At 31.2% G+C, this 16,784-nt stretch overlaps 1 protein-coding gene across 2 annotated transcripts; it reads right to left on the reverse strand.

Moving 5' to 3' along the window:
* Positions 1 to 4,136: 4,136 nt before the first annotated feature.
* Positions 4,137 to 16,784, reverse strand: LOC18111257 (protein DETOXIFICATION 40). 2 transcript variants are annotated; one of them, XM_006389571.3, is made up of 8 exons: positions 16,542 to 16,784; positions 6,970 to 7,032; positions 6,013 to 6,647; positions 5,841 to 5,897; positions 5,354 to 5,592; positions 4,853 to 4,971; positions 4,686 to 4,772; positions 4,137 to 4,441 (listed from the first exon to the last, which is right to left on the reverse strand). In XM_006389571.3, the coding sequence occupies exons 1-8, from the start codon at positions 16,782 to 16,784 to the stop codon at positions 4,376 to 4,378; spliced, it is 1,509 nt and encodes a 502-aa protein (XP_006389633.3). In that variant the 3' UTR covers positions 4,137 to 4,375. The 2 variants fall into 2 exon arrangements, with proteins under 2 accessions (XP_006389633.3, XP_006389632.2); XM_006389570.3 differs by lacking the exons at positions 4,137 to 4,441; positions 4,686 to 4,772; positions 4,853 to 4,971; ... (2 more) ...; positions 6,013 to 6,647; positions 6,970 to 7,032 and adding exons at positions 13,002 to 13,326; positions 13,492 to 13,578; positions 13,824 to 13,942; ... (1 more) ...; positions 15,362 to 15,418; positions 15,581 to 16,212 and having other exon boundaries at positions 16,479 to 16,784.

The raw sequence follows: 16,784 nt of genomic DNA on the forward strand, positions 1-16,784 counted from the left end.
TCTTCCAAAAAAAATCAAAAAATAAAATAAAAACTGACGACGCTGAGAAAGCACACCAAGGAAGATCTCAAACATATGGAAAAATCAAACTGTAATTTTGAATGAAATTCAAAACCTAATTTTATCCTATTATACCCAAGACTGAAGAAACAATACAGATTCAAGGTCAAATTAAATGATTATTGGATGAATCTGCATAGAAATTAAGTCCAAGGGCATAATTAAATTTCTAATAGGCTAATTTTATTTAATCATGGGCCAAATTAAAGTTTAATTATATTTGCGAATTAATTTGATTCCAATTGAAGGATTTAATCAAGTCCAAGGACTTAATTATCCTTTAAATAGATAAAATAATTTTATTAGGGGCTTAATTGATAAAAATTAAGTTTGTGAGCGTAATTTGGGTTTAATTGAGAAGATTGAAATTTTAAGAAACCAAATTTAATTTTTACCAAGTGAATTGGTTGAAATCATGGGCACAATTGCAAGAAAATCAAAGTTTTGAGGTCAATTAAGGGTTAAATTGAAGAAATTCGCAGTCAATGACCATTTTATAAAAGGCGTCAAACTCCAGGGATCTAATTGATAAGAATCAGGGGCTACATTGAAGAAATTTAAAAGCTTGATGGTTAATTAGGGGTTAAATTACATAAATCTGAAACCAAGAACCAAAATAAAAAAGGCTGCTAACTTTAGGGCTAACATTTGAATTTGACAGGGATGCAATTGAATTGATTCTTAAAATCAAAATTGCAATTGAGGACTTGATTGAACAAATCAAAAATTAAGGACTCCTTTGAAAATTAGATTTTTTGGCACCATTTTCCTTTTAAATGAAAAGTCATTTTTTATACAAAACGACGTCGTTTCATGCACTGTTCATAAAAAAAAACAGACGAAACGGTGTTGTTTTAAATGGCATTGTACACAATCTTCTTCCCCTAACGCGCAAAGGCAGGGGAAGAAGGTTTTCCTTCCCCTCCTTTGCAGCGTTTGTTGATCTATATCTCTCTCTTCCTCTCCCTCCTACTTGCCCGAAAACTCAACATAACCCATACCCCCTCATGGCCTACCCCATGATGAAAAAACCATGAGACTCATACCTTGCGGGCGACTGCACAGAGACCACCCCAACCACCCTATCCATGTTCCATGATTGGACAGGGTAGTAGCTCTCTCTCCCCCTTTAAATATCAGGGGACAAGAGAAGCAAAGGGGAGGGGAGAGAGAGATGACATTTTAGAGGATTTTGAAAGAGGAAAAAAATGAGACAAGGGAAAAAAACGAAGAGAAAAGGTGGATTTGAGAGTTGAAAAGCAGAGAAAAAGACGAAGAAAATCAGAGAGAGAAAAAAAGAAAGAAGAGAGAAACATAAACGGAAAAAAAAGAAGAAATAACAGGCGAAAACAGAGAGGAGGAAAAGAAAACCAACAGAGGTGGAAAAGAGAAAAAACAGAGAAGAAAGGAAATAGAAAAAAAAAAGAGAAGAGAGAGAAGCAAACCAAAACGATAGAGGAGAGGAGGAAGTGAGAACAAAAAAACATAAAGAAGAAGAAACAAAAAGAAGCTGAAGAAAAAAAAAGGAGAAACCATCGCGAACCAGCACTTGTTTTCCTTGCCACCGCCACTAGTTAACGCAGTCGTGAGCCACCGCGAATCAGCTTCCTGCTCCTCTTCTTCTTCGTGATCGTTCTCTCCTCCACTGTTCTGTAAGTGAAGAGTGGAGAGTAAATTAATTCACTCTCACTCTCCATTGTTCATGTGAATAATGGAGAGTTTTCTCCACTGTTTTCTTGGTCGGACAGCTCCTGCCCAAACCAAAATAGTCGGGCCGGGTCCGTCCCAGAATATATAAAAGAGAAAGAATGTTTATTGGGCTGGCATCAGCCTAACCCTCTTTTAGGTTAAGGTCGGCCCTATTCTTTTTGGGTCGAACTCAGCCCAAGCAGAGTGGGCCCAACCCAATGTATTTTATTATAATATAATAATATATAATATTATATTATATTTTAAACAAAAAATCCAAAAATCCTTTTAAAAAATTTGTAATTTTCCTATGTATTTTTCTATCAATTTTGCTTAATAGTGGTTTGTATTTTTATATTGTAAAGATACAAATCTGGTATTAAAATACTCGATTTTCTCCTAAATGTTGCAAAAATAATTATATGAAAAAACAACAAAAAATATCTTATTTTCATACATATGGCCAAGTCTCTCAAGGTACAAAAATCATATCGTATTTTCATATAACAAAAAAATTCAAAAACATTGTGTATTAGCATGTAGTTTTGGCTTTAATAATCGATTTATTAAAGCCATGAGAACTAGGCCAATATTTCAAAAATACCAAAAAATTATTTTGTTTTCTTTTAATATATGAGATTATGAACTTATACGTAAAGTGTATTCATAATATTAAATAAGATGTAGTTATTCTTTTTGTTCACATTTGAATTGTTAGGTTTTACCCAATAAGATAAGAATCTCCTTACCGAGAAGGACTTTTCTTAAACTTTAGACAAACCAACAATTAAAAAACACAACAATATCTTAGTATATATCAGACAATTAAACAATGCAGCTTACCTTAATTATGGCGTATTTAAAGTGTTAATACATTCCCTTTACGCAACTAGTTCCCGTGCTCGATCTCTGAAACCAGTTAAGGTTTCTAGTGATCAAAATACTAGGTGGCAATTCTCATTCCTTCTTCCCACTGATAATACAAGAAATCCTTGTCTCCCTCATTTCCTGATTTCCAGATACCAAGGGTGGACTCATTCACCGCGACGTCGTACACGTGCGATAAATATAATCGATCTCACAAGTATCATACCAAATCCTATAAATCGAATCACTTTTCAAGAAATACAAGACATCTAAGTCATATAAGTGAAGAAAACATGAAAAGTGATTATATTGATTATAAAACTGAATCTTTGGTCATGAAAAATGATTCGATCCAATTCTCCATCTTAAGGACAAAATAAAGGATTGATCAAATTCTATTAAGTCTAATTAATAATGATCATAAGTATTTTGAAAATGTTTAGAAAAACAAGAGGTAAAAAAAATAATTTTTATGTCTTTTCAACAATCATGTTTAGAAGACTTTAACAAACAAAAATGAATGAAGAAAATACTTATTAGTTTAAATTGGTAATGAAGATCAGATTTTATTGATTTGCTTGTTTCAGTAGAGAATATTATTATCTAAAAAAATGAATGCTTTGTGATCACGAAATTAGTGTTAATGTATTGTTTAAGAAGATGTCGTATAAAGATTTAGAGATTTTAATAGAGATCTTGTAATGGAGATTTTTCATGGAGTGATGTTTCATTCCAATCTTCATTCTCTATCTTCATCCTCAATTCTTCCTTTTTTTATCAAAACGCATCATTTAATGTGAAACGATATCATTTTTTGACCTTAATTGAAATACGGTTTTCAAGTTTCAAATCATGCCAAACTTAATCTTTGTCCCTATATTTTAACACCTTTTGTGTTTTGGTCTCTAGGCTTCCAATTCTCTTATTTTCGGTCAATTTTCAACTCTTTCTCTTAATTTCTTTCAATTTTTCCCTTGATTGAATTACAATGTGCCCTCTCATATCAGTCTTTGATTCTTCAATCCTTCATTTTTTTAAGCCAAATTGACTTTTAATTTCAATTTTTTTTAATTAAACCCTCAATCAACTTTTCAATTTATTTCAAAATCATCCTTGAACTTCAAATCTCCTTCACTCTTAGCAAAATTAAATCAAATTGAAGCCTTTTTCTTCTAAATTGCTGATTGAAACCTTGATCATGGCTCAAAAATTCTAAAACTTTATTTTTGGTTGTGATAATCAATTATTGGTCCAATCTCAACCCCAACTATTTTTTTTGTTATTTTTACATTTGTTTTGTATTTTTTTTTCATTTTTGTATATTTTATGATTTTCAAGATTTTTTTAACACACACAAATTAAATAATAACAAAGAAAATAAAGAAATGATTAATATTAACTAAGATTATTGAAAAGATTTTTTTGGATTTTTTTCTATTTTTACAAAATATATATAAAAAATGGGTAATCAAAAATTGAGTTATGAAGAATATACAAGGTTTTAAAAACACAGTGAAAAATTAATAAAAAATTTATAATACTAATTCCAACTCACAATATATATAAAACAATACAATATAAAAAATATGAAACTAACCAAAATGTAATATAACAAAAGAAAAAATAAGAGTGACATTGATTGGGTCCAAGAGTGCTTAAAATAGCTTGAAACTCATTAATATATAATTGAGGCAAGACTATTCAAGCGTTAATGTGTCCAAAGTCTAAAAATCACAAGCTCAGACTTCCCAAAATCCATTCAATTCTGTAGAAGAGGCTGCCTTTTGTCATCCCATGAACTCAGCCGGTTTTTCGCAACCTCCACCTGAAAGTTACATAACATAAAATTATGTGTTTCTGTTTTCATAATTCAATTATTAAAAAAAAATGTGTAATTCAATTATAGAAAAAAAAAAAACTTTTCAACTGAAGTTAAGGGTAAGGTACAGAAGAAAAGTTTTTGAGAAAAATGACACACCATGTTCTATGTCCTGGTTCATACTAGCGAGGGAGGAGCTACACTAAAAACCCCATGCATTTTAGTTTTTTTCTATAATTAAACAGTGTACCTCTGTATTCCAGTCTGTTCTCCAAGTGACCCACAGCAAAATCAAAGTTTGCAAAACTGTGCCCCCCAACATGCCTGACCATATACCCTGTAGAAAACAAAATAATTTTAATTTCAGTATGGAAAAACTAATCCAGAAATGTCTAGCAAGGGAATAATATATATTACCTTGGCACCAAGGTCAAATGTAAAACCAAGAAGCACCCCTAGTGGAACACCAATAAGGTAGTAGCATCCTACGTTAACATATGCAACAAATGCTTGCCATCCACATCCAACAGCCACCCCTTCAGCACACAAAACATTTAAGGAAACAGTTAGATTTGATAACATATGTACTACATATCATAATGAAGACCACGTGAAGTTCCATCTTCGACAGAACAGTACTTAAGCTTCGCTGTAATGACAACCATTGATGTTTCCCTTCTTCTTTCCTCGATTTTGTCACCATTCCAATGCTACCTCCCTTGGTTTCGGAATCATGCAATTACTTGTCTTATGAAAACATAAAATTAAGATATTTTTTTTTCCTGAGAGACACATTTGTTGCAATGACAAGAGGCAACAGCATAGGTTTTAATTCCAGTACAATGACTGAGAAAAAGAGCAGTGAGTTCTACGTTTGTACAATGATTGAGGTCAGAGCCTGCCGCGTTTGGAACTTACCAGATAGAACAGGCTGAACACCATTTAGTATGATTGTAACAGCAAGGAATGGAGAGAGGTCAGAGGCAGCTTTAGCAACAACTTCACCTTCAGTGAAGATATAGCTAATGGAGTCTCGGAACATCATCACAATAATGGCTGCGATTACTGAAATTATAAATGAGCATGAAGTCACCACAAGGACAGAAAATGATGCTGATTTTGGATGTCCTGCTCCTAGCTCATTGCTCACTCTCACACTGTTTAAGACCAAGTAGATGTTAAAATTATATTTGTGAGAGTTCATATATAAGATGATGCGAGACATAATAATTTCAAACCAGTTAAAGATTAAGTCAACCTAGTGATCTGGTCGTGATTTGTGGATCGAGTAATTTCAAATTAAATTGAATGATAGTCGACTTAACTAAAAATTATATTTTATACAATTTTTTTTTTTTAATAGTAAATAATGGAAATATTTTAGAGTATTCAAAGATGACCGAACCTTGCAGCAGCATTGAAACCCACTGAAATCATGAAAACCCATACATTTATTGTCATGCTGCATTAAAGAAGAAACGAATGAATAATGTTAACAAGCAAGACAATTACATTAAGAAAGCACCATACTTTTACAATAAAAATTCTATAAGAACCAAGTCTAGTAAATTACTTACCAAACTGAGAGTGAGTCTAATGCAACCTCAGCATTTTTAAGCAACCCAGCAATCAATACTAAAATCTGATAGTACCAAGTCTCCAAACACAACATTACTGCTGATGCAGCAGACAGTTTGAAGAAGCTCCAAAGCCCACTAAAGGCCTCCACGCTAAAACCTTTCCATGTGTTTCTACACTTCTTGCTCATTACAATGTACACAAACTGAGCCACCACAATGATCCACCAAGATAAACTCAACACAAGACCTGCTCCTAGTAAGCCCCAGTTCCATTTGAAGACTGCAAGCCAGGTGAGCAAAACATGCACCACAAGTGCACCTAGTGATATGTACGCGCTAGGTGCGATTATGCTTTGTGCTTGCAAGAATTTTTGAATAGGAAAGTTGGCAGCGTAAGCGAAAATTTGAGGGATGAGTCCAAAGACAAAAACTGCAGCTGCTGATGCTATATTGGCTGGCTCCCCGAGTAAGATCAAGATAGGTTTGGAAAATATATAGATCATCATTAAGGGGAATATCCCTGTTGCCATGAGGAGAACAGTTGATCTTTGGAGGTATATGCCTAGCATTTCATGTCTATTTGATCCATATGCTTGGCCACACAGAGTTTCTACTGCACTTCCCATACCAAGCTGCAACAAGACAAAAACTTCTTTAGCAAAAGTAGAGGAGAATTCTCCACTTGATATAGAAATAAAAAACAAGAAGTGTAAAGAAAGAAATTGGATAACTGGAAAGACAAACCGATGGAGGATTATGCATGAAGTTCTTTTTGGCCTAAAGGCTTCCCCCAACAAAAAAAAAAAAAACAAGAAACACTACTTCCAAATCCTAAAGTTTAAAAGGGTAAAAAGGAAAGGAATAAACAAAAGAAAGAGAAGAAAAGAAGAGAGAATGATCATGACCATCCATGAAATATATGAGAAAGAGCAGACAGAGATCAGGACGTATTACCATAAGGCCATAGGCAAACATTTGGATACCATTGTTACCAAGAGAGACAGCAGCAAGCTCAAGGTTTCCAAGGTGACCACAAAAGATCTGAGTAGACATGGAAACAACATTATTGAGCAAGTAAACTATCACAGCTGGAGCTGCAAGGTGGAAAAGCAATTTCAGTTCAACCCAAGAAGCTGAACGGATTCTCTTAGAGTATGGTGCTTCAGTATCTGTTAGTATTTGTTCAAGCTCATCGCCCACTGTCTCATCATCATGGTAAGAGAGTTTAAAGTCTAATCTCGGAGGATCAGTCTCCATTAATTTTCCTCTTCTATTGATCTTGTAATTTGAGCTTCTGTATCAAATAAATGCTTTGTCTTCAACAACATAGCATAGCTATAGTAATTATATCATAAAGTTTATATGAGGAAGATACCTGCAAACTCTCGATCGGATTCCTTTTTTCCACATGACGTGGTCAACTTATTACAAAAACAATAAAAAACAGTGTGGTTAATTTAGTTGATATTTTCGTCGCATGTCCATCATCACACCATTATTTTTTCGATCAGGCTTCAAGTTGTCGGGCTGAATTTTTTTTTTATATATATAAAATAATATTAAAATATTTAAATGAGATTAAAAAACATAAAAAACTATTTAGGACAAATATATAATAACGCTGATTAGAGTATCTTTCCGATTCATATTCATTATGTGATTAGAATAACTTTATAAAATAAAAAATATATATATTATAAAGCCATAAAAATATATATATAATTTTTTAAATTTATGATCCGAGTAATTAAACTTAATGCATCTAATTTAGAAAAATTACAAATTCTAATTCCTAATAAATAAAATATTAAATAATAAAATTGAAAAAAAATCAATCTTATTACAAAAGGATTGAAAAAATAGTAATTCAAAAAATAAAGATTAAAATCATTATTATACTTATTATTATTAAGTAATATCATCATTATGATTATTAAAGTTACTGCCATACATTATTATTATTATTATTATTATCATTACTACTACTACTACTACTCTACTACTATTATTAAAAAAATAAAAACCATAAACTTGATTTGAAGAATAGAATTGAAAACTATAAAAATTTTAACAAAGAGGCCAAGAAACAAAAACAGAAATCAAAAGAAAGTGGATCAAATTAAAATTATTAGTATTATCATTAAAAAAAATAAAAAATCATAAACTTGATTTGAAGGGTAAAAAAATAAATAAGAAAAATAAAGCAAAAGTACCGAATCGAAACATATTATTTATACAAATTAGAAATCAATGGTTAAATTGAAAATAAATAAACCTTTAACCAAAAAAAAATAACAAAAGTACTAAAATTAAAACTAAAATTATTGAATCTGAAATACCAATAACAATGAGGACAATAGTGCTTTTTTGGGGTTAGAAAAGAGAAACAAAGAGAGGAAAAAGAAGGGGTCGCCGACGATAAATCAGCATATTTTGACTACACGTGCCACCTATTATGGAAGAGGAGACGGCGAGGAATAAATAATATGGCGAAAACCCATTTTTTTTCCATTGGCAGCTGACACACGCGTCGTCCAAAGTACGCGGCAACTCCCACACGCCAGCAGTTTTTTCCTATTAAAAAATATTATTTTAATATTAAATTACATCATTATCCTCAACCAAACCAACAATTAACAAAAAAAAAAAAAACCAAGACTAGACCATAATATCACTAACCCTAATGAATTAAATTTATTTGATCTAAGAGTACATGTATAATCCTATTGTGTATAAAAAGATAAAAATACCTAAATACCGCTACTAGAAACAATTGATTTTTTTTATACTTGGATATGTTTTGGTTATTTTACTGTTTATTTAAATATTAAATTAATAAAAAAAACCCTTAAACAAATTAATAATATCTAATGCACCATCTAAAAATACCAAAATACTCTTAGATAAAATCAAAGGCACTCAATTTTGTATGCCAAACCATAAAGAATCACAGTGAATAATGAATTGTCTATCGTTACGGGGAAATCACATTCCCTTTTTAGAATATTTGTTATATTAATTGGGCCGTGCAACTCGTGAATTCATAAACAAGATTAACAAATATATTTAATTTATATTCTCATGAATAAAACAAATCACGTTAAAATGGTTGCGCGGAGATGTTTACCCTTTGAATAACATCATGGGAAGTTTCTATAGGATCATGTTTAGTACACAGTGCAGCAGCACGATCGATGCAAATAAATAGTATGAAAGGTGAAAAATGCAATATTAAACTATAAATTGATAGTATAAAATTGTCACCTCGAAATATATATATATATATATATATATATATATATATTGACACAGAGTATAGTGTGATAAAGATTTAGGTTCTCAGTATTAGAGGTTACAGTCTTAAACGGTACAACAATTAATTAAATGAAAATTATGATATTTGTTAAAAAGTCCTTGAATTAATTAATTTGATAAAAAAAAATAGCATACCAACTATTTAAAAAAACTGATGTATTCAAAAGAATTTGAAGTTAAGAAAAATAATTAAAATCCAAAATTAACTAAAAAGATAATTATTTAAAAAAAACATGATTTCTAGATCTAAATTAAAGACCTTCATGACCTCAACTAATTACTGTTAGATCCATTTTCTGCTCAAACTCCTGATTAAATTTGAGTTTCATCTAATCTAATGATTAGATCTAAAGTTATAGATGTTTTTTTTTAAAATAGAAATGAATGAGAAACAAATAATGAAATCTAATCCCCAACAAATTCAATATTGAAGAATGTAATTAGAAAAAAATCAACTGTAGAAAAAGACCTAAGAAAAAGAGATAAGTCAATCCGAGCTAACCTTCTAAATACATGACCCGGGTTTTAAATTCGAGATTGCACATAGAAGGCAAACTCAAAAAAATTATGAATCCAAATAAAATATCATGAAACAAGCATCTCGTGCTTATATTTAATCAAACAATTTAATATAATTCACGAACAAAATATCTTTTTAAAAAAGCTTAATTTAACAAAGAATGATAAATAAAAAAACCTGAGATAATCCGGGTTATTTTTAAAATTATCAAAAAAATTATAGAAAGCAAGTTAAAATACAGAAGAATGAAATTGGGTCAAAATGATTAAAAAAAAAGAAACTCAAGTCAACCCAAATTGACATGACAAACCTTTAACCCAAGTAATAAGAGCGGGATAACTTAATAAAAAGCAAATAGAAAAACAAATAACAAAACTCAATTCCCAACAAACCAATTGTTGAATGATGAAACTGGAAAGAAATCAACAAAGAAAAGGAACCTAAAAAATAAAAACCAAGTAAGACAACTAACCCCGTGACCCGAATCATGCTAATAGAATAACCCAATAAAATCCAAAACATAAAAAATTTTGAAGATTAATTTATAAAAGAACTGGATTTTGAAGGATTAAAAAAATAAAGTTTCATTTAACAAAAAAAATGGTCGCATAAAAATGTCAAAGTCAAACCAGGTTAATCTGTCAAACTCGTAGCCTAAGTTATGATATCGGGATAACCCGATATAAAAGAAAATAGAGAAAATCACAAAGCTCGTTTTTTTTATATAAAAAAAATAATGTCGAATGATAAAATCAAAAAAAGAAAATAAGTCTACAAAAACAATGTTAACTAGCATTAACTTCTCAAACTCATGACCCAGGTCATTAGAGCAGAAGCACCTCATTTGAAAAAACCATGAAACACAATTCTCAACCAATCAAATGTTGAAGATGAAATTGAAAAAAAAATATAAAAACGGATCCAAAACCAAAAAAAATAACAATTAAAAAATGAGCATCAAAATTGAAATAAAAAAATAGAGGACAACTAATTAATAATTTTTTTATTAAATGATGAAATTGAAAAGAAAAATCAATTTAATAAAAAGACCAAAAACAACAATCAAATGAATGAAAATATTTGAAAAACATATATATTATAAATAAAGATTAAAGGATGAAATTGAAAATACATCAAAATTTTATAAAAGGTTCAAAAAAATAAATAAAAAATCAATGGAATAAAAACTGAAGTTGAATTAAATATCAATAAATAAAAGAGCAATTTTAAAATTTAGAATGGTCAACTTGAATTTTAAAAGGAAAAGAAAAAAAAAAAAACACATCCTGCGATAAATCATCTCACCACCAAAACCATGCACCATCATGGAAAAAAAAAGAAATTGCAGATTCCAATGACATGTTAGAAGGAAATTCTTGGCAGCCAAAAGATGTAGCATGCTCCACGATGTCCCCCACTTTCGAGTATATGTTGCCACTTTTATCTTTTTAATTATATTTTATATTTATTAAAATATAAAATCATTCATTAACTAACTTGATTATAATTAAAAAATCAAAATAAAATATAAAAGATTCTTTGGAAGCCAATTAAAAAAAATATGCTTTCAAAGGTATTTTATGATTTCACTATATTTTTAAAATATAAAAAAAACTTATTTATTCATAATTAACCTGGTAATAATCAATGAACTTTGCAAAAAGGTCATATAATCCTCAATTGTTAGTTCATTGTTTTTTTCTTATCCTGAATATTTTGAAAATTTTTATGATAAAATTAATAATCAATTTTTAAAATGAGGAAAAAAAAAACAGGCCGAAAGGAGGATAATTTCCATGTGCAATCTCAGTTTCAATTACATTGCACATTTCAAAGATCTCATAAATAGGATTCATAAACAAGATTAACAAATATATTTAATTTACACTCTACATTAGTTCGACGGGAATAAAATAATTTGATTTGAATAAAATACTTGTCTAATTAGGTGGAGACTCATAAATAAAATATTACCAATCACGTTACCCTTTGAGTTTTTCCAGATTTGCATTATGGTCAAGAAGCACATGATGGGGATTATTTTATAGGATCCTGTTTTGTAAACGGTGCAGCAGCACGATGCCAATAAATAATGTGAAAGGTGGAATACACGCGCATATAATTACAAAAATGCAGTATAAAACTATAAAATTGTTTAAAAAAATAAAGATTAAGTGCATGTTCAGAATAAAAAATTAAAGGATAAATTCATATATTTTTATATATTTAAAATACAACGCAAGTTGTCTATTTATAAAAAAAAATAAAAATATTAAAAGATATTAAAAAATTTAAAAGACAAAACTGAAGAGTCATGAAGTGTAAAAGTCTAATGAGTATTTAATATATATAAATATAGATTGTATAATATTTCCTTTTAAATGATCATGTATTAAAAATATATTTCATTAAAATCTTGTAAAAGATTAAAGAAAATTTAACAAGAAAAAAACTCGAATGTGTTTACTTTTTTTTTTAGATTAATGTGGTATTTGGGCTATTTTACGCGCATCTCGACTAATCCCATGAACCCTGAAGTTAACGACTATATAAGTCTCCAGTAGTCGTGAGATTTATGAGACTTGAACTAGTGATCTATAAAAAGTAAATTCAGAACCTGACTAATTAAGATACACTCCTCGTAATTATATTTATTTTATTATTATTATTTGAATGACGTTGCAGCCACTTCAACTCTTAACAAATCTTCTGTAAATAACAAGCAAGATGAAGATTTCAAAGATCTCAGATTCTCTCTCCTTTCTTTTTCTAATGTACTACCATCTTTCCAATATATAATAAGCCAAGGCTAAATCTAATCATTCAAAGCTCAAATGAATCACTAAGCTTTCTCCTATATATATTTTGATGGCGTCAACCGCAGAAAGAAGCAGATAACAACAACACTAGAATTTCTGGTTCAGTCTCTCCTTTCACAATTGAGAAAGGATCTCCTTCCTCGATCCAGTCTTTATGGGAACTTTCATTTGGCCACTCGACACTTCTCCAAATCAAGTCTATTTATCCTACATCTAAACAATGTATTATGACGGTCCTTGTTTTTTAAAAAAAATATATATACACAAGTTTTGAAAAACACAATAATTAATTAATAAACTTTGTTTTTTAATACTAATTTCAACTCACAATATAAAATATAACAAACATGCACTAATTTGACAAAAGAAAAAAATAAGAGTGAGATTGAAGGGGCCAAGAGCCATTGAAACAGCAATAAACTCCTTAACATATAATCGGGGCATGCAGGGCATGAGGATCCATACAAGATCAATATCCATTAGAAATAATTAATTGAAGTTGATCGCATTCTTATCATCATGCGTTAATTTGTCTTGTGTGCCAATCCCAATTATTGGATTACAATAATCTCTTTCAAACGTATGATCCATTCACTTCTGTAGAAGAGGCTCACTTTTGTCATCCCATGTACTTAGCCGATTTTTGGCACCCTCCACCTGAAAATTACGCGACATAATAATATATAATAATAAAAATGCTTGCGTAATCCAAACACACACACACACATAACCAAGGAGAGTGGCTTTTGTTTGATTAGAGTGGTAATTAAGAGGGAGACTAACATAATTAACATTATCAGATGTTAATTAGTGTGTACGTACCTCTTTATTCCAATCTGTTCTCCAAGTGACCCCCAGCAAAATCAAAGTTTGCAGAACTGTGCCCCCCAACATGCCTGACCATATACCCTGTTGAAAACAATAACTATATAACAACCATTCATGATAAAAATCTCTACCACACTATTTAGAACCCTCTTAATTAATTTTAATTGTGAGTTTTAATATTAAAAAAAAAAATATATATATATATATAATCATTTTAAGTGTAAAAAATTAAATTTTAAATGGACGTCAATCTCTATAAATCAGATATAATTCATTTGATTTACTACACTGAGAAGAAAAAAATGATGAATGCGATAGTTTTGTACCTTGGCACCAAGGTCAAATGTAAAACCAAGAAGCACCCCTAGCGGAATACCAATAAGGTAGTAGCATCCTACGTTAACATATGCAACAAATGCTTGCCATCCACATCCAACAGCCACCCCTTCAGCAGGCACAAAATTGAAGGAAACAGTTAGATTTGAGAACATATGTACTTATATATCATAATGAAGACCACATGAAGTTCCATCTTCGACGACAGAACAGTACTTAAGCTTTGCTGTAATTAATGACAACCATTGATGTTTCCCTTCTTCTTTCCTCGATTTTGTCAACATTCCAATGCTACCTCCCTTGGCTTCGGAATTATGCAATTACTTGTCTTATGAAGACATAAAATTAAGATTTTTTTCCCCTGAGAGACACTTTGTTGCAATGACAAGAGGCAACAGCAAAGGTTTTAATTCCGGTACACAATGATTGAGGCCAGAGCCTGCCGCCTTTGGTACTTTACTGTTTTTTTTTTAATTACTGAATGAAAATTAGAATATCACTCGTTTAATAATTATTATGATTAAAAAAACACCTCCCATTAATATTTCACTCCTATATATTCAGTCATTTTGCAGTAAATTATCTGTGCTTGGTATCGCTAACCCTCAAGAGTGATGTATTACAGCACAATTGCTAAACTAAATTAGTAACTGCAGAATTTATTAGAGAAGATGGCAGCTATCAAAGAAGCTATTGAGGAATATTTAACTGCGATTCAATTATTATTTTAACTGTTTTTAATTTCAAAAAACATCAAATTTAGATTTTGGGTATTTTTAGATGATTTTTATATATTAATATAAAAAATTAAAAAATATTATTTCAATAAATTTCTAAATAAAAAAACACTATCCACAGTACAACACTTACCGGATAGTACAGGCTGAACACCGTTTAGTATGAGAGTGACAGCAAGGAATGGAGAGAGGTCAGAGGCAGCTTTAGCAACAACTTCACCTTCTGTGAAGATATAGCTAATGGAATCTCGAAATATCAGCACAATAATGGCTGCGATTACTGAAACTACAAATGAGCATGAAGTCACCACAAGGACTGAAAATGACGCTGATTTTGGATGTCCTGCTCCTAGCTCATTGCTCACTCTCACACTGTTTAAGACCAAGTATATGTTAATTGCCTATCTTCATGTAAATAATGGTGCTCCTATATATGTATGTAAAATCGCAATTCCCCTACATGTTGTACACTGACTTTAGGACAATATCATGGTGTGTTGAAAATTATATCTGCGAGCGTCCATACATAAGCAGATGAGAAACATAATAATTTCAAACCAGTTAACCTATTTATTGACAAGACATCATGATGTCCTACTGTTTTTTAAACAACTGTAATAATTGATGGGTGTACGTAGTTTCATGGATGGAACAATTATGGGATTAATTGATAGATATAGATTGTTTTACATCTATATCAATTATTCCAATAATTGTTTTATTCTATATAAGTTTTTCCAATTATAGTAATTAATCAAACAAAAAATATAGAACCTGAAAGATCAACAAACCTTGCAGCAGCATTAAATCCAACTGAAATCATGAAAACCCATCCAGATATTGTCATGCTGCATTAAAGAAGAGAGGAATGAATAGTGTTCACAAGAAGTCCATAGTACTGTTAGCAAGATCGACATTGTCAAGCACCATACCTTTTCCTTGAATTTCTTTTCTTGAAAGTAGCAAGAAATAAAATATTCCGAAAGAACCAAGTCTAGTTAATTACTTACCAAACTGAGAGTGAGTCTAATGCAACCTCAGCATTTTCAAGCAATCCAGCAATCAGGACTAAAATCTGAAAGTACCACGTCTCTAAACATAACATTACTGCTGATGCAGCAGACAGTCTGAAGAAGCTCCAAAGCCCACTAAAGGCCTTCACGCTAAAACCTTTCCATGTGTTTCTACACTTCTTGCTCATTACAATGTACACAAACTGAGCCACCACAATGATCCACCAAGATAAACTCAACACAAGACCTGCTCCTAGTAAGCCCCAGTTCCATTTGAAGACTGCAAGCCAGGTGAGCAAAACATGCACCACAAGTGCACCTAGTGATATGTACGCACTAGGTGCGATTATGCTTTGTGCTTGCAAGAATTTTTGAATAGGAAAGTTGGCAGCATAAGCGAAAATTTGAGGGATGAGTCCAAAGACAAAAACTGCAGCTGCTGATGCTATATTGACTGGCTCCCCAAGTAAGATCAAGATAGGTTTGGAAAATATATAGATCATCATTAAGGGGATCCCAGCTGCCATGAGGAGAACAGTTGATCTTTGGAGGTATATGCCTAGCATTTCATGTCTATTTGCTCCATATGCTTGGCCACACAGAGTTTCTACTGCACTTCCCATACCAAGCTGCAACAAGAAAAAAACTTATTTAGCAAAAGTAGAGGAGAATTCTCCACTTGATATAGAAAGAAAAAACAAGAAGTATAAAGAAAGACAAACCGTTGGAGGATTATGCATGAAGTTCTTTACACTACTTCCAAATATCCTAACTAAAGCTTAAAAGGGTAAAAAGGAAAGGAATAAACAAAAGAGAGAGAAGAGAAGAAAAGAGAATGATCATGACCATTCATTACATGTGCAAGAGCAGATAGAGATCAGGAGGTATTAATTACCATAAGGCCATAGGCAAAAACTTGGATGCCAGTGTTACCAAGAGAGACAGCAGCAAGCTCAAGATTTCCAAGGTGACCGCAAAAGATCTGAGTAGACATGGAAACAACGTTATTGAGCAAGTAAACTATCACAGCTGGAGCTGCAAGGTGGAAAAGCAATTTCAGTTCAACCCAAGAAGCTGAACGGATTCTCTTAGAGTATGGTGCTTCAGTATCTGTTAGTATTTGTTCAAGCTCATCGCTCACTGTCTCATGATCATCATGGACAGAGAGTTTAAAGCTTAATCTCGGAGGATCAGTCTCCAT

This window comes from Populus trichocarpa, chromosome 11 (assembly GCF_000002775.5).
Source record: "Populus trichocarpa isolate Nisqually-1 chromosome 11, P.trichocarpa_v4.1, whole genome shotgun sequence".
In the NCBI taxonomy this organism is placed as follows: Eukaryota; Viridiplantae; Streptophyta; class Magnoliopsida; order Malpighiales; family Salicaceae; genus Populus; species Populus trichocarpa.

What these genes read in the sequence shown, in the direction of transcription:
- LOC18111257 (XM_006389571.3), bottom strand. Translation starts at nt 16,784, where the DNA reads ATGGAGACTGATCCTCCGAGATTAAGCTTTAAACTCTCTGTCCATGAT. An exon ending in GGTTTCAATGCTGCTGCAAG is followed by an intron (nt 5,593 to 5,840) that starts GTTCGGTCATCT and finishes GGTCTTAAACAG; the next exon opens with TGTGAGAGTGAGCAATGAGC. An exon ending in GAACAGACTGGAATACAGAG is followed by an intron (nt 4,442 to 4,685) that starts GTACACTGTTTA and finishes TGTAACTTTCAG; the next exon opens with GTGGAGGTTGCGAAAAACCG.